The sequence below is a fragment of the Carex rostrata genome, chromosome 21 (assembly GCF_964058835.1).
Source record: "Carex rostrata chromosome 21, lpCarRost1.2, whole genome shotgun sequence".
NCBI classification, from domain to species: Eukaryota; Viridiplantae; Streptophyta; class Magnoliopsida; order Poales; family Cyperaceae; genus Carex; species Carex rostrata.
The window spans coordinates 2892397-2916084 of NC_135938.1; the positions used below are offsets into that span (position 1 = coordinate 2892397).

At 32.5% G+C, this 23688-nt stretch overlaps 3 protein-coding genes across 3 annotated transcripts; all 3 read left to right on the forward strand.

The window, feature by feature from the left end:
• Positions 1-474: 474 nt before the first annotated feature.
• Positions 475-2806, forward strand: LOC144573565 (uncharacterized). Its single transcript, XM_078323346.1, has 3 exons — positions 475-602; positions 1018-1131; positions 2406-2806. Exons 1-3 carry the CDS (start codon positions 561-563, stop codon positions 2517-2519), a joined length of 270 nt encoding a protein of 89 aa, XP_078179472.1. The 5' UTR covers positions 475-560; the 3' UTR covers positions 2520-2806.
• An 827-nt stretch (positions 2807-3633) lies between these two features.
• Positions 3634-5046, forward strand: LOC144573173 (SAGA-associated factor-like protein). Its single transcript, XM_078322881.1, has 3 exons — positions 3634-3753; positions 3834-4139; positions 4606-5046. Exons 1-3 carry the CDS (start codon positions 3712-3714, stop codon positions 4780-4782), a joined length of 525 nt encoding a protein of 174 aa, XP_078179007.1. The 5' UTR covers positions 3634-3711; the 3' UTR covers positions 4783-5046.
• A 17360-nt stretch (positions 5047-22406) lies between these two features.
• On the forward strand, positions 22407-23300 carry LOC144573650 (uncharacterized). Its single transcript, XM_078323423.1, has one exon. The coding sequence runs from the start codon at positions 22407-22409 to the stop codon at positions 23298-23300; it is 894 nt and encodes a 297-aa protein (XP_078179549.1).
• Positions 23301-23688: the final 388 nt, after the last annotated feature.

A 23688-nucleotide genomic window follows, 5' to 3' on the forward strand; every position in this document is an offset into this window, starting at 1 on the left:
TGAAAACCAATTAATTAGAAGACTAATATTTTTCTTAAATAGTTACATATTTTTTATTTTATTAATAAAAGGTAAAATGGTCATTTTATAAATTTAAAATAAGTTTTAATAGAAAAGACAATAAAATAAAGTTTTGGAATTTAGAAAGGTAAATATGATAATAAGAACTTTAAGGGTAAATACGTAATATCGAAGTTTGTAAGGGGTATACATGAAATTCCCCCTAAATTAAAAGAAAAATATAGTGTGTGGTGCACTGTAGTTGGTGATGGCGTGGGACAGGGACAGTGTGGGGCCCAAAATAGTATTTTTTTTAATTAAAAAGGCCGGCCCAAAACAGCCTGAGGATTGTGTAGGCCCAGAAAAAGGATTTTCCACAAACTGGGCTGCTTTATTTTTTTTAGGCCATAAGGGGTGAGGTGCTTTACTTATTTTGAAGTTATATGGGCTGAAGTCGGCCCGATATTTTTGTTCTTTAGTATTCTTTTACGCACAAACAACAAAGAAGAGGTTGGAACGGAATTTCGCGAAGCTCTGAGAAAAAAAAAAAAACAAGAAAGATGGGGCGAACGCCGAGACCGATGGTGGAGGACGATTATGAGGTAAATTTTGTTTATTTTCCTCATTTTTTAATTCTCCTTATCTCGATTTGTTCTTAGCGAAATCGTAAACAAAGATGACAAATAAACAATTTGAAGGGGGTTAGCACAAGTTAACATTGAGATCTTTTGTGATTTAGAAAATTGGGACTGTTTTCAGAGTATTATGTAATTTCAGATAAGAGATGACATGTAACATGTATTCTACTGGCTTCTGATGACAAAGTTCCTTCCTTGAATTGTTTCAACAGCTGTTCGAGGGACTGATTTCAATTTTGATTCAAGTATATCAGTTCTCTACTATCTTTTATTGGTTCAATCTTAAGTGTTTCTTTCAATTTGGTGCTGTTTTACATAATACTCAACTTCTCATAATCATATACTGTTCAATTGTGGGGAATTTTAAACTTCTACATAGACAGATCAGAAGAAACAAGCAGCTGTTGATGTGCTGTCCCACTATTCGCAATTTGCAATGGTGTGCATTGGACAAGGAGTCAGACCAGCTGATCTGAGGTTACACCTCATGAAGGTACCTTTTATAACTTTTTTTATACCTTGATATAAATTAGTTGAGTAGAACTAGGGTGTTCTTAAGTTCACCAAGTCTAAAACCCTTCAAATCGGCTTCAAATGACGAATCCGAACCGTTGAAACCCGCCTACCTTACGAGTGATGCGTCTACATGTAAAAAAAATTAATTTTGAAATTAATTTTGCATAGAGTCAAAAGGTCAAAAAATGTTAAAAAAATGAATGCTTTAAAATTAATTTATTAACGTTCTAATTTTGACCAATTGACTTTATACTAAATTAATTCGAATGTTTAAAATTTTCACATGTAGACGCATCACTCGTAAGGTAGGCGGATTTCAACGGTTCGGATTCGTCATTTGAAGCCGATTTAATGGGTTTTAGACTTGAGTTCGCCAAGGAGGTTGGTGAACTTAAGAACACCCTAGTTCCACTCAAGTATTGGTTTTGTAATTGTAATTGAGTTGAGTAACAAGTGAAGGATTATATTGTACTGGGCTAAATTATGTATCAGTTAGTGGACTATAGTAGTGCCTGTACATGTAGGCTCTTGTACCAGTTCTCCAGTAGAAGTTAAGACCCTAGATTCATATATATGGTCCAATTTAGTTTTGTTTCTGCATTATTTCAATTAAACAAAACACGATTAAAGAATGTAAATGGCTTTCTTGAAGGTAGTGATAGTATTTAAACAACCTAATTCTTGTTTAATCAAAGAGATCTGGTAAATCAACAGTGAGGAAGGAAGAGATTGTTAATGCTTAAAACTAGGTTAAACAAGATATCTAAATCAGATGTATGAGGTATACTCATAAAAAAGGGTATGCTGAACTTACAAAAGGTAGCAATGCCCCGGGGTAGAAAATTTGTATTTTCTGTATTACTAAAGAGACACTGTTCTGTAGAGTGAGATGATCCGGACCGTTCTTTTAACTTTGCACGAAGCTCAAAGCACAAATAATATTGTTTCCTGCGCCATCCCGAATAGATACCGTTTTTTAGTTAATCTGAAGCCGTGAAGTTGTGGGTCCCACGGTGGAGTGCTACAGAGGATATGCATCTGGGGGTAGTGGTAATTAGACCAAGGTGTATCAGTGGCTGATTCGTGTTGTTTTACTTCTCTAGTTTTCTTTTTCATTTTTTTTTGTTGTTTATTTACTTTCATTTTAGTGTTAACGGAGGACAGCCACCCGAAGTAGTTTATTCCAGTATCCATCTTTTACTCAGTTAGTCAAAGTATTCTCCATTATTTGAGTTAAACAAATAATTTCAGGAACTTTCTGGGTTGCCGACAGCTTTAAAGAAAGAGAGCATGCCAATAGCTGCTTCACCAGATTCAGCTGGAGAACCATCATCTTCCGGCTCAAGTAAAGGAGAGAGAAGCTAAATTAATATTCCCATAAAGTTTGAAAATTTGTACTCAGTAATTAAATTTCAACAGAGCATTGGTTGTTTGCGGATAATACAATTTCAGTGTGGTTTACAACTGGTATAAAAAGGAAACTAGAATACTGCATAGTATATGTAGGTCATGGCAGTGTTTAAATAATGCTAGCGAAAAAATTCATGCTACCAACTACCAAATGGTGATTTACACTGTACTGGTAAAGCCGCAAAGGACACAACTCAATTCATGTATACCAATTATTCTATATGATTGTCTTATCTTATTTTAATCTATGTCAATTACAAAGTATTGGTTTTGTAATTGTAAACTAGTTTTATGTTAAATTTGTACTTAAGTTTTAGCAGTAATGATAAATGTAAGATGCGTCATTCTTTTCGAATGCTGTAAATCATATTTTTTTTTTCATACTGAAAGAATGTGATCAACATATTAAAATTTATAAGATACCAACTTTTACTAAACTCTGTCTGTGGGATATTGTAGTGCCATATTTACAAATTCGAAAAATTGTTAAAATTCTGATTGCATTTGAATCGGTTGTTCTTACAAGAAAAGTATGATTTGGATTTCTTTGTATTTAATCCAAATATATTTTTTTACGTGATAGCGTAACTCGGGTTCAAATCATATTTCTACTGTGTGTTTACAATTGTAAAAATTCAGAGAAAATTTCAATCTCTACCACGTAATAATTATCAATTCAAAAAAAATTTCTTAGTAGTCTAATTCGGGTATCAAATCATATGTCTATTGTGTATGTTTACAGTTGTTCTTCAACCATGCATCAATTTTTTGTTTGTTCTGAGGCTTACAGTGCTACACAGTATAAATTAATATTTAAAGAATCATTCATGCATTAATCAAATATCTCCCTTTCTCTATTTAATTAGTTACAATTTTATTTATTACTTATTCAATTAATACAGCGAAAGGCCTTTTTTGTTTCGATCCAAATGAAAAGCCCAAATCGATTTCTCAGAAAAAAGGCCTTTTTGTTTCGATCCAAATGAAAAGCCCAAATTGATTTCTAAGCCCGTTGGTAGAATGAGAAAAACTACCTTCCAAATTCCAAATAGCAAGAAAAAACTATTTTAAAAATTTCAAAGAGAAGAACTCAAGAACGTCTCACTAATATCTCAAGAAATTCTGACTAGAAGTATCTCCTGAGAAAATGTCGACCTCAAACGATGGCAGTCTTACGCCTCGATCGCAGGTGAAGCAAACTACTCTCTTCTATCTCAATTTGTTTACCAATTTACACCTCGAAAAGTCATCTGATTTCGACAACTACAGCACGCGTCGAACTGCTTCGACGACCTTCTAGACAGTATCATCGCTGACGTAGCGTCGGAGTGCCACCGGATCGCTCGTCTTGGTTTGGATCGGAGTCTTGAGGCCGAGGAGGAGGAGCTGCGCCTCTCTCAGCTGTCGGATTCGACACGTGGCGCTGCTGGAGGTGAGGGGAGTAGCAAACACGGGGTGGATATATTCGGACAGTCGCATCCAGCTGTTGCGAGTGACATTTTCGAGTGCATGAATTGTGGCCGTCCGATCGTCGCTGGACGGTTTGCACCTCATCTAGAGAAGTGCATGGGGAATGTATCATTTTTTTTCATTTTTTTAAAGGAATTATTGCTTTATCCAGTATTATTTTTTAGTGATTCTTGAAGTACTGTAATTATCTTTTCCTGATACTAGCTTAAACAGAGTAATCAATTGTACTTTTTGAGTGCTATCAGCACTCTGCAGCACAAGACTGGTAGCACCTGTACCAGCAGTGAGCTGACCAGTATGTGTAGTGAACCAGTACTGTTGAGAATACTGAAAATTGTTTCCATGGTGGTCTGATATCGATATAATCCATATAGAACAACTAATTTTCACTTTGGCAAATTAAGTTAACTTGTAAAAATAGGAATTTTCATAAAAAAAAACTTTGGATAATAAATCATTGTATCTTATACCCTGATTTTGTAGTACCATGCTGGTACCTGACTAGTGTTGTCTTGCCAATGATTTTAATTTTAGATTTGAAATGTAGTCTTTTACTGTTACTGATTTGTAGGGAAGGAATTCACGTGCTAAGGCAACTCGAAGTAGTACAGTTACTAGAAGCAGACATTCGCGTGGTAGTCCCGTTTCCGTTTATGCCCCTTACTCGACCAGTGCGCAGAGAGCCCCAAATGGTACTGCCAGTGGCGTCAGTGAGGATCCTTCAGACTACAATATTGAGGAACAGTGAGGTCATGATGCATAGTATCGGTTTTGTTGTCCTTTGCTCCTGGTGTTTTTCATACTTTTTGTAGGCGGGATTTTTTTCTCATGCTTTTGTTTAAGATAAATTGTTGTCTTTCTTTGTATAATTGGGTTCTGGAGTTATTGTAACATTGTTCCTTGTATCTCAAAAGAAACACTGAGGAAAAGAGAAACAAAATTCTTTTTCCAAACTGAGCTTTTGTAAATCCACTGTATATGGCAATATCAATATGTAGATGACTTAAAAGCAGTGTAGTTGCTTCAAGTTCATGAACAAAACCCGATCTGATCTTAATCTGAATTTTGTGCTGACTAACTGTTGACAAGGATCATTGATATATTTTGACCCACTGAAATGGGTTACTTAGAATAAATGAAAACATGTTCTCATAAAAAATAATAAAAAAAAAAAAGAACTGTCTTGGACATGATGATTTACTGGTAAATATATAATTAGGGATTGTTAACTAATCAGACATAAATCCATGACAACTGCAAGGTTGGATGGGCTATTAACCTATATCCGGCTTTTAGAAGCTACCAGAAAATAAAGTGATGTGTATTTACTGGAAATATACCTGTTTATAACAATAGATGATGACAAATATCAAAGTTATAATGCTTCCTGACATTTTGTACCCCTCACTGGTAATGCTTTGGACTGGCTGGAAAGGACAGTGTGATTTCTCTTCAACATTTTGGTTAATTCTACCATTTTTTACAAAACCAAAAAATATTATATGATTTTCTATCATTAGCAATCTATGTTGCATGGATACGGGTATCGTATCGGATACGATACGGGATACGGCGATACGGTAATTTTCAACAAGATACGGGTGTCCGGTGATACGATACGGGTATCGATACGCGCAATACGATACGTATTGGATACGGGTACAGGACCATATATGAAGTATCAGGATAACATAGTTTGCAATAGATTTGTGTTATGGATTAGATATATAGTTTCAACATGATTCTCATTAATTAGGTAATTAAAACTAATTTGAAGCTCAGGTATGAAGAGCCTTTCTGTTGAATGCTGTCAGAGAAAAGTTCAACCGTAGAAGACTGCCTATTAATTTGTGGATTGATCATTTTTTGTTATTTAGCTAATTAATGAGAATCGTGGTTAGTAGCTTCTATATATAATGAATTACTCGCTTTATTTTAAAATGCATCAAGTGACTGTTTGAGTACGTGTTTGTTTTAACATTAAGTTCTTAAAAACGTGAACCCTCTGATAAAATTTTAGCAAATTTTGATAAAAGAATCTGTGTGGGAATTATTATCTTGTCTCAGAAATAAATTTTATTTTGCTAAACGATATAATGACATCGTCAAAGAGTCAAATTTTTCAGCCCTTCCTTTTTTGGAATCTTAAAAATGTAAGCAAAAGAGGCCAAGCAAACAACAAGCCTCCAAAATTAAACTTGCGCTGATCGATGATCTGTCTCTGTGTGCATCTTTGGTTCCTTTCATCCCGTTGTTCCTTTTTGGCCTAAAGCGAGGTTATTTATAGCTCAGAAAGTGCTCCGTTGAAAAGGGATGAAAAGGAGGAGGGTAATCCGGTAGAATTCCAACTTGGAGAATGGAGATGAAACAAACTATGGTAAATTAATTTATTTATTTTTCACCCGTTTGTTGGTAAATTGTGCTAGCTAGGATTAAAAATAAAAAGAAAAGCCTGATCCTGGTCGAACAGATATCGTACATTTTTATGTTTCCAAGTTCCCATACTGGTAGTAAAAAAAATAAACGCTAACAACTGTCGCAAGGAGCCCACACGACACCAGTTACCCATGTTGGACGAAGAATGGTGACGGGACCGGCTGACAGAAGGACCCACTGACTGTATATTCTTAACAAATAACAAGCCGGTGTATATGGATCATTACACGGTGGACTGTATACACAGTAGTCACAGAAGAACTTAAATATTGGGAAGGCGGCTCATAGCAGCTGTGGAGGGGTAGGGTGGCCTTCAAAGATTCCCAGCAGAGGTCAAACTTGTCAGTTGTGATACCTCTCTATCCAACACTTTGCTCCCCCCTATCCGGCTATTTACATCAGTGATCTAGTTTGGATCCTCTCCAATTGTACGGAACCAACCAGATTGTTGACAAGGGTGAAACATAGTGACAAATGAATTATTCGAGTTCGGTTCGGCGAGATCAAAAATTCGTGATTCGGGTATAATTCGGGAATGATTCGGAATTATCCGGATCATAAATCTCATTCCTGCAAGGGAGCAAAAAAATAATTGTTCTTGGAAAAATTCAGAAAAAATTCGGAAAAAGTTCGTAAAATTCAGAAATTATTCGGGTTTAATTCGGTGTTCGGTTCGGCATCACCCCAAAAAAGAATTAAACGAGTATAATTCGGGTATCTTGTCACTATGGGGTGAAATGCGTTTTTCTTTGTGAGGAATTTTACCAAGGTTGATAGTGGTATAGCTTTTTAAAGTCCGAAATAATTATAGGATAATTATAGTGCAATTATAGTTAGCTATTTAGAATTATTATAAAAAAAAAGCAGTTAATAACGTTATAGTTTTTGAGGTCCGAAAAAATTCTAGCACAACTACTGCGTAGCTACAACTAGTTATTTAGAACCTTAAATTTTACTAATATGTTTCATGTAAAACATTATGGGCTCTCTCACTTTGGTACTCCATATGAGATCTCGCACTCGTATCTGATACGTGTCCGGTACAGTTCCAACACATATCTAGGCCGAATGTTAAAATCAATTTTCAAGTGCTATACAAGAATCAAACACGGTCCCATTAGTTTAGCAGCATACCTATTTACGACTACACTATAACTCATATTTATTGTTAGAATATAATAGCTATGATATGTAATTTATATTTGGGTTATTGTATTGCTCCTCAGTCCTCACTTAGGATTTTTGATATTTAATTTATATAATACAAGTGTTGAATTAATAATATAATTAAAATAATTAAAATAATATATTTAATAGGTGTATCTTATCTAGGATTTTTTTAAATTAACATATCGTCGTATCCATATCGTGTCTACTACGATACCTGAACCTGTATCCATGCAACATTGATTATGTGTATGCATATTAAACATAATAATAGTTAATTATTCAAATAGAATTGTTCTAATTAATGTACACACAAATTTTATGTAAATCTATTTGATATTTTAAATATAATATATCTACTATCTGTTCGGCTCGGTTTTTTTCTCTCTCTTTTATTCTCCTTTCCGTTTGAGAAAGTAAAAACGAGAGAGGAAATTGTATCATTATGTCAAAATGGTGGGAGGAACGGAATGAATGGTGGAGGATCAGATCAAGAGATCGATGGCAGCTAGAGTTTAAATAGTCTCTTTTCTATTTCTTTTTTCCGCTAGAGCGAGAGGATTAGATTTTCAATAGAATTATTACATCAAAAAATTAAGTTTGATGCTCCGATAATTTGATGTACAACAATCAATGTTATATTTAAATTTATGTAGAAATGTTATATGTGAATTTATGTAGGTATTTTTTTAATTCTTTATTTTTTATTAAAGAATTTGATCAGTACACCTCAATATATTTTTTAATATTATTTTTAAAAATTAAATATGTTTCTTCGAAAGGAGACGAGAGGACAAGTGCCAATTCACTAAGTTTTTTTTTTTATTAATTTTGATTTCAAAAATTTGAAAAAAGATATTCCAAACAGGAAACGCAAACCAAGTAAAAGCGTATAAGACTGGATACAACATAATTCACGATCCATATTAGAGTGGAAATTAAAAATGGCATGGCGGCAGAGCCGGCTCTGTCACATAACGGTATAATATGTGTGTTGATTACGTGCTGTGATCATGTGTTTTATGTTGTGATTATTTTCGTGTACCGTAATTATCTTTTGAAAAATTGGCACGGCACGGCACGTGGTCACGCGAGTCACGTGTAATTAAGACGGTTAAATCTTGATCAAATGGTAAATCTTGAATAAACTAACTTAAATTATGATAAAATGATTATGCGAGTCATGTTTGATCACTATCAAATGACATATTTGGACACGGCGTGATTCACATGGCTTGATCATTCACGTGCCGTGATCACTTCTTGACATTTTAGTCACAGTATGTGGAAAATTAATTTAATCACGGCACAGCACGGCAAGAGACCAAAATCACAGCGTATTAATTAGGACACGGCATGCATGTTTTTTCTACTCCCATGTTGTAATCGAATGTGTATCCTCTGCATTAATTAACTCAAAAAATATTTTTTTTAGTTAATGGATCTCAACCGTCTGCTTATGATGTAGGAAGCTCTTTAATATTTGTGCGGATCTACTCTGCACGAATCTTAAAACATATCGGACAATCAAGATTCATTAACTCAAAAGATTTCCTTTTGAGTTAAATGCAGAGGATACGAATCATGTTGTAATCTCATGTTGTTCACATGTGATTGAGTTGTAATCCCTTGTTGTTCACATATGATTAGTGTTTGGTAAAAATCCCCCACGGGCTCAACCCGGATCAGTTCGCTCGTGTCTGTGTCCGGACCGGACCGTGCCCGTGCCACGGGTATGCACAGGTAAACGGGCACGGGTATTAAACGGGCTGGATCCGGTTTTTTGGAGAAAAAAAACCCGTGCTTACCTGGACCCCCGTACCCGTTAACCCGTACCTGTGAGTCTGTGCCCGTGAACCTGTGCACCCGTGCCCGTGAAACCGTGACAATTTTTTTTTTACTTTTGGTTTAAAATTCAAATTTTAAACCAAAATCCCCCCATTTCCCCCATCCCCTACCCCATTTATTGGTTTCCAAAGAAAAAAAAAACCGGATCCGGATCTGGACCCGGACCGGACGGACCGCCCGGCCCCCGAACCCGTGACGGGCACAGGTATTAAACGGGCAGGACAGGATTTTTGAAAAAAAAAACCCGTGATGCCCGGTCTGTTGTACTCGTGTGTTCATGACGCTCGTGACCGTGTCTACCCGTGCCCGGGTTTTGCCCGGCCCGGACCATTTACCAAACACTACATATGATTGGACTGGAGCAGAGCCAAGCAGACTCCCAAACAATTGACACCATCAAAAGAGGAAAACACACTAAAGTTAGATCAGGCTAATTAGGGGTGTCAATGACACCCGTTTACCTTACCCGTATCGTATTCGATAAGACGGGTATGGGTAAGGGGTTTTTTTCGTTAGTTTATTGGGTATGGGTATGGGTAAAGATTTTTTTTCGTTAGATAAACGGGTATGGGTACGGGAAAGATTATTTCGTACCCGTTGGGTAATGGGTAATTATATGAAATATATTATATATAAATATATCAATATTATATCCAATTTACTTATTTTTCTTCTTTTCATATTATTGTATGCCTGTATCAACGCTAGAGACATATATATCAACGAATTCATTTCCTTGTTTTCTTCCTTATTCATCGTTATTGCCTTTTTCTCAATTCTACAAATGAAAATATTCCATGTTTCAAAGAAAATATATCCTCACCTTATTTTATGGCAATAATGTATTGTTTGGTCTAAATAAGTAATCCATTAATGTCAGCTCAGGTGTATTAATGTCAGCTTTCTCAAGGTTATACTATGAATATATATATATATATATATAGAAACCACGCCTCTCGTGCAACCAAGTGATTTTCCGATTTTTAAAGTCCAAATGATCGATCTGAACCGTTAGATGTGTTCTCCATATTAAAATCTGCTTGGAGACCAAATTTTACATTTTTTGGAATTTTTTTACTATTTATTAAGCCACTTTGAAAATCGCTTATCCAACGGTAGCTTCTGATTTTTACTGTTTGGCAAGCCACCGTTGGATCAGCGATTTTCAAAGTGGCTTAATAAATAGTAAAAAAATTCCAAAAAATGTAAAATTTGGTCTCCAAGCAGATTTTAATATGGAGAACACATCTAATGGTTCGGATCGATCATTTGGACTTTAAAAATCGGAAAACCACTTGGTTGCACGGGAGGCGTGGTGCAATCGATTGTATATTAGCCTATCTATATATATATATTTAATAATTGAATGGGATGGAATGAAATGTTAGAAGAAAGAATGTAACAAATGACAAAATTGACCATATGCTGTCCGAACCATTATATTGGTATTTTCGTTATTCGCCCACTACCGTTTCGTTACTCGTTAATCATAACGGGTATGGATAGGGTAGGGTAAAACAAATTCTTAACGGGTATGGGTAGGATATGAATAAGGTCAATTCTTAGTGGGTATGGATATGAAAATGGTTCCACCCTCCCTGCATCGTACCCATTGACACCCCTAGGCTAATAGCTCCGTGGCAGCGCACGCTATACAAAGGAATTGCGGCAAATGAGATTGGGACGTTTGCGTGCGTAGATTCGCAACGTGTTAACTATTAATCACATAAATAAATAATGGCTCCTGAGCAGAGCCAGAAGCAATGAAGCATCCCTTATTTGACATTGTCTCTTTCATCCATGACAAAGCGTCGCTACTTCCCCATGCACATTCATTGCTCAAGTCATTCATGATCAGTACCATATCTATGCATATGCATCCATGGTAATATATTCTACCGACGATAAATTATTTGTCCGTTCGAGAAGAAACCAAGGTGGATTTTCCTGTGCAATTTACTTTAGGTCTTGGAATTTGTATCACGGATCACTGCAGCGACAGAGAGAACGCTCGAACGAGAGGCTTCCTGACTGTAAATAGTTAATGCACAGTTAAATTAAATTGACAGTTTAATAATCAGAAATGGCAGAATTGACACAACAATGCTGGGATCTTTTGTAATCCCGAGGAGGTGTCCAGTGAATTTACACGAATATTAAAGTGTCCTTCCAATTAACTACCTTCGTCGTTTTTTTTTTTGCAATTATTAATAGTTGGTAAATAATTTATTTCTAGCAAAATTCTGCAGAAAAAGAAAAATTAAATAGATCCCCGAACCATTTTTGTTTTTATCTTTCTGAAATATTCACGACGTTTGTTTAAATTTATTTTCAAATTTGATGTGAATTATTCACAGAGGTTAAGTTACCCAACTATTTAATATCATTATTATTACAAAAAAAAAAATACTTTCCATCCAGATTTTGAACTTATGACCTCTCACATGGAAACCATGTACTTTTGTTACTAGACCAAAGATTAATTATCAATACTGTATCATTAGTTACTATCTTTAGAGTTTAAAGAATTTAAATTCTTCGTCATACTTTATACACACACACATCGCACAAGCAATTATTAAGAATAGTTTATTTCTTAAGAATTTACTTTGTATTTAACCTAATTAAAATGTGTGCAGTGATTATATTTTAATAAATAGATTATATATTTAAGTACTTGGCTAGTAACTTCTAATGATGAACTAAAAATGCATGCATCAAGTGTAGGGGTGTCAATGACACCCTGTTTACCGTACCTGTTTACCCTACCTGTATCATATTTGATAAGGCGGGTATGGATCGATAAGATTTTTTTTTCGTTAACTAATTGGGTATAGGTATGGGTATGGATAAGGATTTTTTTTTCGTTAGATAAACGGGTATGGGTATGGATAAAGGTTATTTCGTACCCATTAGGCAACCGGTAATTATATAAAATAAATTATATCATAAGAAGAATATTATGTAAACATTTTATTTTTTTATTTGAATGTTTTATTATTTAGTTAAGGAATTAAATTTGTTAGAAGAGATATTTGTAATTTTTTTTTTTGCTTAATAAAAAATTATTACTTAGAATTAATTACATATTTATATTTAATTTTATGGTAGTAATTGTGATTACATATGCATGACATCATAAGTTTTGACGATGATTTATTGTAAAAATAATAAAACTATTATATTTGTATTATTCGTTATTCGCCCACTGCCGTTTCGTTACCCGCTAATCTTAATGGGTAGGTGAGACAAATTTTTAACGGGTATAGGTAGGGTATGGGTAAGGTCAATTCTTAATCGGTATGGGTATGAAAATGGTTCCACCCTACCCGTATCGTACCCATTGACACGTACTCCTACAGTGACTGTTAAAAATTAGCAAATTTGCCAGAGGATTCTGTATTGGAATTATTATCTTCTCTCAGAAATAAAATTTTTATTTTTTTAGCCGATTAATGACGTCGTCAAAGATTCAGATTTTGCAGCCCTTCCTTTTCTGGAATCTTAACATGCAAGCAAAAGAGGCCAAGCTAACAAGAAAGAAGCCTCCAAAACTGGCGCTGTTCGAGGATCGGTCTCAGTGTGCATCTTTGGTTCCTTTCATCCGTGCCATATATGCATCCATATATAAACGCTGACTTAATTCCCATATAATTCTAGTATCATTGCATCACTGGATATGGTTGGACGGATCTATCAATTGCGCACCGGATCCTCTGCAATTATCACCCAGAATTTACCTCCACACCACCTAATTATCTCATACAATATATTACAAGAATGAGACAATATCTGCGATGGTAAAAAGTGACATCTGCAAGGGTACGTATACCGATATAAAAGTGATTTTTCTATTAGCGACAGTACGTAGTATATGTGAGGATATACTGACAGTATACTGTTCCATTATTATGTGTGTGTATGTATGGTTTAATATAAGCACCCATATATAAATATTGTTTTTTTTTAAATTAATTGTTTCCGTCGTGTACGTAGTTTCTTTTTTCCTTCATGCAAACAAAAAATAGGATTAATCATTGTTTGAAATTATCAACTGACTACTCTTATCCTTAGTCCTAACCTATGTAGTATTACTAAAAAAAATCCCGTGGAAAGTTCATGATTTTGTACAAATTATATATATTTACAATTAATTTTCATTTTACAATGGACTATTCCAATTTTAATCATTGATTATTATATTATTAGAAGTCGTTGAATATATGGGCCAGCTGTTTTTTTTTTTTGAAGAATACACGCACTAGCAGATCCAAGAAGAGTCAGGGATAGGCACTTGTCTATTTTGGATTCAAATTTTCTTTTAAATCTAGTATACTTTATAATTGTATCTACTCTCGTATGGATATAATGCTTACTCCTGGTTTAATTTACAGTACAATAGAAGAAATTTGCGTGAAAATGTAAGTTAGCCCATATTAATTCGCATAAAAGAAAGAAAGAGAAAAAAAGACAGAGTCTGATTAGCCATTCCACTTGAAAGAATTGTTGATTTGTTAGGAGAAAAAAGAGGTATGTTACTAAGGATATAAATATGTACCGTCCCGTGACTAGTCACATCATAATTTGAATCACGTGTTGTGTCATGCCGTATTCAAATTTGAAAGAATAGTCATGGCACGTGAATGGTAACAACACATTTATCACACCATGACCCACTAGTGGAAAATATGGAATCAGGATCGGTTATATACACATATCAGTAACGGAATCCAACCGATCCTGATGAAGGCGATACTGATACTATCAGGATCGGTTTTATATTTTTTAAAGAACCGTTCCAAATAGAAACTAATAGGATCGGTTTTTTCATAAAACCGATCTTAATAGTAGTTATCTAGATCCGTTTTAGAATACGAACCGCTCCAGATAGGAATTATTAAGATCAGTTTTAATATAAAAACCGTTCTTGATAATATTTTCGAATATTTTTTTTTATTAAAAATTTCATATCTAGATCAGTTTTTGAATAAAAACCGATCCAGATAGGAACTATTAAGATCAGTTTTTATATAAAAACCGTTCTTGATAATATTTTCGAATATTTTTTTTTATTAAAAATTTCATATCTAGATCAGTTTTTGAATAAAAACCGATCCAGATAGGAACTATTAAGATCAGTTTTTATATAAAAACCGTTCTTGATAATATTTTCGAATATTTTTTTTTATTAAAAATTTCATATCTATATCAGTTTTTGAATAAAAACCGATCCAGAAAGGAACTATTAAGATCAGTTTTTATATAAAAACCGTTCTTGATAATATTTTCAAATATTTTCTTTTATTAAAAATTTCATATCTAGATCAGTTTTTGAATAAAAACCGATCCAGATAGGAACTATTAAGATCAGTTTTTATATAAAAACCGTTCTTGATAATATTTTCGAATATTTTTTTTTATTAAAAATTTCATATCTAGATCAGTTTTTAAATAAAAACCGATCCAGATACGAACTATCAAGATCAGTTTTTATATAAAACCGATCCTGATACTTTTTTTTTTGTTGGAATGAGGATCTGAAATCTGGATCGGTTTTTAAAAAAATAACCGATCATAATAGTAGTAATCTGGATCGGTTGTTTAAAATAACCGATCCTGATGTTTTATTGAAGCTAAAAAAAATATTTTTATTTATTTGACCAGCTTCCATATATATTTTGCTGGCCAGCATCCTAAATATATTTTTGTTTGCACAGTAAGAAACAATAATCAAATATCATATACACATCATAAATTAAATATCATACACATCTTAAATTATTACAAAAAATTCATGTTCATACAAAGTTTTGTGAAGCATTACATATTATAACAAGAAATTTAAATCCAAAAAAAATTAATTAACAAACATACAAGTGACTAATTGAGCTATTTCTTCAATTAACACACATTTATGCAATTAATGTAAAGCACAACAATAAAAAAATCAATAATTACCTCTTTTGCAATCACATCACTTGAGATTAAAAAAGATCCCAAAAATAAAAACAAATGTAACAATTAGATGGAAAAACATTTTACAATAAAAAATACAAAAAAATGTGTTTTTAAAGCATAATAATGAGAAAATTATATAAAGTTAATACCGTAATAGTTGATCGGCCGAGCCGGAGGTGCGAGAGGCTCGGCTTTGAGAGGAAGAGACGGAGAGAAAGAGAGAGAGAGACACGGAGGAGAGGGAGAGACGGAGACAGAGAGAGAGACACAAAGAGTACAGAGGGAGAGACGGAGACAGTGAGAGAGACGCTAAGTTGAAAATGAGAGGCGCGGAATGAAAATAAGAAGAACCCTAAGCAGGTTATATAGGGAGTTATCATTAGGATCGGTTGTTTATAAAAAACCGATCCTAATACTAATTTTTTTTGACGGGACTAACTTTGAAAAAAATAGTATCAGGATCGGTTTTTTATATAAAAACCGATCTTGATAAATTTTTTTTTCAAAATGGGTTCTGCAAAAAAAAAAAAAAAATCAGGATCGGTTTTTTATAAAAAACCGATCCAGATACTATCAGGAACGGTTTTATTGCTAAAAACCGTTCTTGATAATTTTTTTTTTTTTTTTTTTTTTTGCTGCAGAACCAACTTTGAAAAAAAATAGTATCAAGATCGGTTTTTTATAAAAAACCGATCCTGATACTATATATAAGAAAGATCACTGCGGTAAACCCCACTCATATTGATGGTCTATCAACCATCAAACGGCTACCATTTATTTTATTTTCTGTTGATAATGCATGTACACAGATAAATATTAAGAAAAATGTGAAAAATATCAAATTTATTTATTTGTGTTTGTATGGCCAAATCAACTCTACTATGATCAATTTTGTACAATTTTATTATTATTAATGGCATCAAATTGTTAAATGGAATGCAGACCGTTCATTTCTGCATGATCATCCAACGGTGGGTCTGTAATTAAATGACATGTAATAATTTTTAAAATGATCAAGATATAACATGGAACATTAATAACGTAAAAGTGCCGAAGGCCCGACAACTGTAAGTTTTGATCCAACGTAAATTATTTACGGCCGTGCGATGTTGCTATATTGTTTTGCTTTGATGAACTAGTACACGAATCCCGAATTGTATCAAATTTTATAATGGTGAAATTAATATGACATTCTTTCATTTTAACGGTTCCGATCGACCAAATGCTAATATTCGTATTCGTTCCTTCACAACCCCACACAACAAGGGTTCAAGTCCTATGTATATTATTATATGGCACAAGTCATTGATGCATCATGCATGATTGTATAAAAAAATTCAATAGTCAAAATGACTTCAAAATGAAATATCAATGTCAAATAACTAATTATATTATCACATAAATTTTAATAATATAAATTACATTAATTTTCATCAAAAAATATTTATAATTGAACCATATGCCATATACAACAACCATATATATATTCTATTAATCACCACACTAATTACATATACAACAACCATATAATTGAACCATATGCCATATACAAAAAAAGAGTATTAGAATTGGTTATTTGAAATAACTGATTCTAATACTATTTTATTTTCAAAGTTGTTCTTAAAAAAAAAAAAAAAAAATTATCAAGAACGGTTTTTAGCAATAAAACCGTTCCTGATAGTATCTGGATCGGTTTTATTGCTAAAAACCGATCCTGATGCTATTTTCTGATATATATTTCATTTGTTAGATGTATTTAAGTTATCTGAGAAATATATATATAACCAGAGATTATTTAAAAAAAATAAACAACTTGTTTGTGTTTGTATAATTGTTTGTTTAATTATTTATTTGTTATTTATAAATTAATACCATAAAATTAATTGCTTAATTGATGTCATGAACAAATGGAAACGAATTCATATTACCTGAGATAACAAAATATATATGGTTAGACCAAGACCATATTGATTCGAATTTTATCAGACGGTTCATATATAGGATGTACATAGGGAATGAAATATCTTTAATTTGACCTCTTTAAAGAAATTAATTCAATTATAAACCTCTTTTAAAAAAAAAAACATACTTGAAAGCTGGCCAGGTTTTACAATGCTACCTTTAAAAAAAAAAAAAAAAAAAAAAAAAAAAAAAATTATCAAGAACGGTTTTTAGGAATAAAACCGTTCCTGATAGTATCTGGATCGGTTTTATTGCTAAAAACCGATCCAGATGCTATTTTCTGATATATATTTCATTTGTTATATGTATTTAAGTTATCTGAGATATATATATATAACCAGAGATTATTTAAAAAAAAATAAACAACTTGTTTGTGTTTGTATAATTGTTTGTTTAATTATTTATTTGTTATTTATAAATTAATACCATAAAATTAATTGCTTAATTGATGTCATGAACAAATGGAAACGAATTCATATTACCTGAGATAACAAAATATATATGGTTAGACCAAGACCATATTGATTCGAATTTTATCAGACGGTTCATATATAGGATGTACATAGGGAATGAAATATCTTTAATTTGACATCTTTAAAGAAATTAATTCAATTATAAACCTCTTTTAAAAAAAAAAAACATACTTGAAAGCTGGCCAGGTTTTACAATGCTACCTTTAAAAAAAAAAAAAAAAAAAAAAAAAAAAAAAAATTATCAAGAACGGTTTTTAGCAATAAAACCGTTCCTGATAGTATCTGGATCGGTTTTATTGCTAAAAACCGATCCAGATGCTATTTTCTGATATATATTTCATTTGTTATATGTATTTAAGTTATCTGAGATATATATATATAACCAGAGATTATTTAAAAAAAAATAAACAACTTGTTTGTGTTTGTATAATTGTTTGTTTAATTATTTATTTGTTATTTATAAATTAATACCATAAAATTAATTGCTTAATTGATGTCATGAACAAATGGAAACGAATTCATATTACCTGAGATAACAAAATATATATGGTTAGACCAAGACCATATTGATTCGAATTTGATCAGACGGTTCATATATAGGATGTACATAGGAAATGAAATATCTTTAATTTGACCTCTTTAAAGAAATTAATTCAATTATAAACCTCTTTTAAAAAAAAAAACATACTTGAAAGCTGGCCAGGTTTTACAATGCTACCTTTAAAAAAAAAAAAAAAAAAAAAAAAAAAAAAAAAAAAAAAAATTATCAAGAACGGTTTTTAGCAATAAAACCGTTCCTGATAGTATCTGGATCGGTTTTATTGCTAAAAACCGATCCAGATGCTATTTTCTGATATATATTTCATTTGTTATATGTATTTAAGTTATCTGAGAAATATATATATAACCAGAGATTATTTAAAAAAAATAAACAACTTGTTTGTGTTTGTATAATTGTTTGTTTAATTATTTATTTGTTATTTATAAATTAATACCATAAAATTAATTGCTTAATTGATGTCATGAACAAATAGAAACGAATTCATATTACCTGAGATAACAAAATATATATGGTTAGACCAAGACCATATTGATTCGAATTTGATCAGACGGTTCATATATAGGATGTACATAGGGAATGAAATATCTTTAATTTGACCTCTTTAAAGAAATTAATTTAATTATAAACCTCTTTAAAAAAAAAAAAACGTACTTGAAAGCTGGCCAGGTTTTACCATGCTACCTTAAAAAAAAAAAAAAAAAAAAAAAAAAAAATTATCAAGAACGGTTTTTAGCAATAAAACCGTTCCTGATAGTATCTGGATCGGTTTTATTGCTAAAAACCGATCCAGATGCTATTTTCTGATATATTTTAATTTGTTAGATGTATTTAAGTTATCTGGATCGGTTATTATGTATAGACCCGATCCAGATGCTATTTTATGATATATTTCAATTAATAAGATTTATTTGAGATATTTTAATTATCAGGATCGGTTTTTGTTGGAAACGGATCCTGATACTATCAGGATCGGTTTTTACTAAAAACTGATCCAAATGATTGAACTATTAGGATCGGTTCTAAAATAAAACCGATCCTGATAGTATCAGGATCCGTTTCCACAAAAAACCGATCCTAATAGTAATAAACTAGGATCGGTTGTTACTAAAAACCGATCTGAATAGTTTTTAGGATCGGTTTTTTTAAATAAACCGATCCAGATACTTATTAGGATCGGGTGTCCATATAACCGATCCAGATAGGCCGATCCTGATTTCTGTTTTTCCACTAGTGACCACACATGACGTGTCCAAACGTGTTATGTAACGTTTGTTACATTTGGTTACGTTTAACTATTTTTTTATAATTTAAGTTAGTTTATTTAAGATTCACCACTCGATCAAGATATAACGGTCCTAATTACACGTGACCATGTGTCATGCCGTTTCAAATTTCCGAAAGATGGTCATGGAATGTATACCCTCGTGGATACTACCGTCGTTAATAGAAAAAAGAACCTTTCTGTCAGTTTACTCTCGCAGATAGTCACTTTTTTCTCGCAGAACCGGTACACGTGCCATGATGTATCTGGTTGTGCCGTGAATTTTTTGGAGCCATATCCACTACTTTGCTTCGATTCGTTAGGAGAAAAAAATTATACTGTCTATATTTTGTGACTACTCTTAATCAAAATTCTGAATTCACCTATGAATACAGGGGCTTACATGCAACTAGTTCTTTATAGCTTGTACTTAAAGGTATATGTTTGGTTAAAAAACAAGAAGATCAATTTGCACTGAAACATACGAAGTTTATAATTGAATATTACGACACCAGAGATTAAACTTAATTTTATCCACAAATTTAATGCAAAACTTTTAAAGCTTGTATGATGATCGTCGAAACAATTTTTTTTTTTTTTAAATTCTTCTTCAAGAAAATATTTTCAGTCTATTGCATGTGATTTTCACATCAAGTAAATCAACATTTTTTTTTTGCGATGAAATAATAATAATTGAAATAATTTTCTGCTTGTCACTAGAAAGTTCTTACCCTGACTCTCTCTACAATATTCAAAATTTAGGTGGATGGCATATATAATTGATGAAGTAGTCGAGAATGAGATGAGAATAAGTAAATGCTTCATGACATCTAATTTTAAAAGACCTTCCATACATTATAAAAAACGCATGCAAATAATGTTATTAATTTTGTGGAAAGTGCTTCAAATTTTTAGTTGAAGTTTTACGAATCATTGTTTTCTTTCTAGTTTTTGATTTAATTTGTATTTATTTGTCATATTTTTTCTTAGACATTGTTCAATGTAATTGTATGTAAAGTTCAATCTAGGATGTTTTTGTTGTATTTTTATTTTTTTAAGTAAGAATGGTTATAATGAATGAACTCATACTTTGTTTCTGTAATGTAATTGTAAAAGTTGTTTCTATTGATAAATGTAGTGTTTCTAGTTTTTTTAATATAGTATTTTTGGTATATTGATAAATTCAATGTTTTTTATATGAATTAAGATTTAGGATAATTGTACATACACTGTTTTTTAAATTAAAACTATATATGAATGTTTTGTGAAAAAAATTCGCTCTTTTCTTTTTGGAAAAACATACACGGTTCGTGTACAATTATACTTTCATACGCCATGCGTACCATGCGGTTGTACATGGTATTAGAACCGTATACAATTAGCAATTTTAGCAGTGTATAATTGCCTATTTTGTAGCAGTGTTTATTGATATTTTTTTATTCAACAAAAAAGTCTCTCTTTTAAAAGATACCAGTATCGTCCCGTGCATTGCAACGGAAACATATTGTAAGAGAACAAAAAAAATTGATAAGAAATGATATATTTTTATAAAATAAATTAAAAAAATTATGAATAACATTTATTAAATGATAAATAACATTTCATAAATAGTATATATAGTAAATTACACACATATATATATTATCTTTTTGACATATTTTCATAAAACAAATCTTATACAAAATGACATATTAAATGATAAATAATATTTTTTAAATGATAAAAGAAATAAAGACATGACCAATCAATTATCAATCAATTAAATTTTTTCTTAAATGATAGTTTAAAAATGGAAAAAAAATCATAACCAATCAGAAAGATAATACAATTTTTACGTGGCGAGTACGTGTCTAAATAAAATTGGATTTCTACACATAAAAAAAATCAAAAATATGCATGGAATCAGAAAATGACAGATTATTTAATTAGAAGACTGATATTTAATTAAAATTTTATCTTTTAATCACAGTCGTTGACAGATCAGAATATCTACATGTTTAATATAAAATAGAGATAAATAATGTAAATTGAATTAATGGTTCTTAGTCTATATTATCCTCATAAATAAATAATAAATAAACTAATAAAAAGATGTTAATTTTCTGTAGAGATTCTTAGTATTTAACATTTTATAGTACTCGCTGATATAATGTCAGTATTCAATTTTCCACGTATATATATATATATAGAGAGAGATAGGCTAATATCAAAACGTTTGCACCAACCCCTCTCGTGCAACCAAGTCATTTTCCGATTTTTAAAGTCCAAATGACTGATCCGAACCGTTAGATGTTTAATCCATATTGAAATGTGCTTGGAGACCAAATTTTACATTTTTTGAAATTTTTTTGCTATTTATTAAGATGGTTTGAAAATCGCTGTTTTTATTAAAATTCTGCACCACTAGAAAACAGCGATTTCAAACTATCTTAATAAATAGCAAACAAATTCCAAAAAATGTAAAATTTGGTCTCCAAGCACATTTCAATATGGATTAAACATCTAACGGTTCGGATCGGTTGTTTGGACTTTGCAAATTAGAGAACCGAACCGTTTGTTCCTGAGTTGAACAAACGTTTTGATATTAGCCACACTCTATATATATATATATATGAATATTTGACCACCGCCTTTCTTCCCCACACACAACGCACCTCTCCATTCCTCCTTTCTCTTTTCCAATAACTCTCTCTCTCTCTTCCTCAATGACCGACCCAAATCAGCAATACCATAACAACCCATCAGAACAGTACCACTCCATTCCCTTCCCCTCCAGTATTTCACCAAACCCTACAACTTCACCTCCACTTTCAGCAACTCCACCTCCAGTTTCTCCACCTTCAGAGCAACCCCCAAAGAGGAAAGCAAAAGGAAAAGGAGGTCCAGATAATAGCAAGTACAAGTACCGTGGCGTTCGTCAGAGAAGCTGGGGCAAGTGGGTTGCCGAGATTCGTGAACCCCGCAAGCGCACAAGAAAATGGCTTGGAACCTTCACCACTGCTGAGGACGCCGCCCGTGCGTACGATCGTGCGGCTCTCGTTCTCTATGGGCCACGGGCCCACCTCAACCTCCAACCCTCCTCCCCCTTTACTAATTCCTCTTGTAATTCTCCTTCTAGTTCTTCAAATTCTTCTTCTAATTCCACTTCAAGTTCTACCACTACGCTTCGACCATTGCTTCCGCGCCCGTCATCTTTTCACTATTCTCCTTATCCAGCATTTTACTATCCTAACCCTAGACCAGTATTAACCATGAATAACAGTTCATTTTACCCTGTTACTGGTTCTAGCAGTTCCAGTGGTGCCATTTATGCAAGCAATATTCCTGCGTATAACCAGAGTCAGGTGGCAACAATGGAGCCTACAATTTCTGATGATGTCAGCATGCTTGCTGGATCAGTGAGTTCTAGCTTATCCATATCATGTCCAGCTATTGAAACAGCACCAACAGGGGAGGCTGTGGGTCCAGTACTTGCAGTGTCACAGGCTGAAACTACTACAGTGGCGGCGGCAACGTCACCTATTTGGGGTTATGATGATTTTGCGGCGGCGGCACCGTCTATGTGGGATGATGCAGATACATTCCTGTTTGATCTGTGAAATGGGATTTTTAGAAATTAGGGTTAGGGTTAGGGTTTCGTCAGGTAGGCAGTGATTAAATCTCAGCACGCATACGGTCTATGAACTGGAAATCTTTTTATTCTTGAATTGGTTTTTTTTTTTCTATTAAATCTGTAGTGTTTTAATTGTTAGCTGTTTAATATTTACTTTTTTGTATTAGATATTAACAAGTTCATGTTAATAATTTAATATTATTCTACATTATTTAGCATATATAGTACAAATCATTTGAAATTGAATTGAGGTCTTGGTTATATAACTGGCAACTAATTATTATCATATTTTTGTCATTAAATGGACATTAATATAGACTTTTGCTTGCATGCATGGTTTCATTTGAGATAAGTTTCTTTCCCAATGCTTTCTT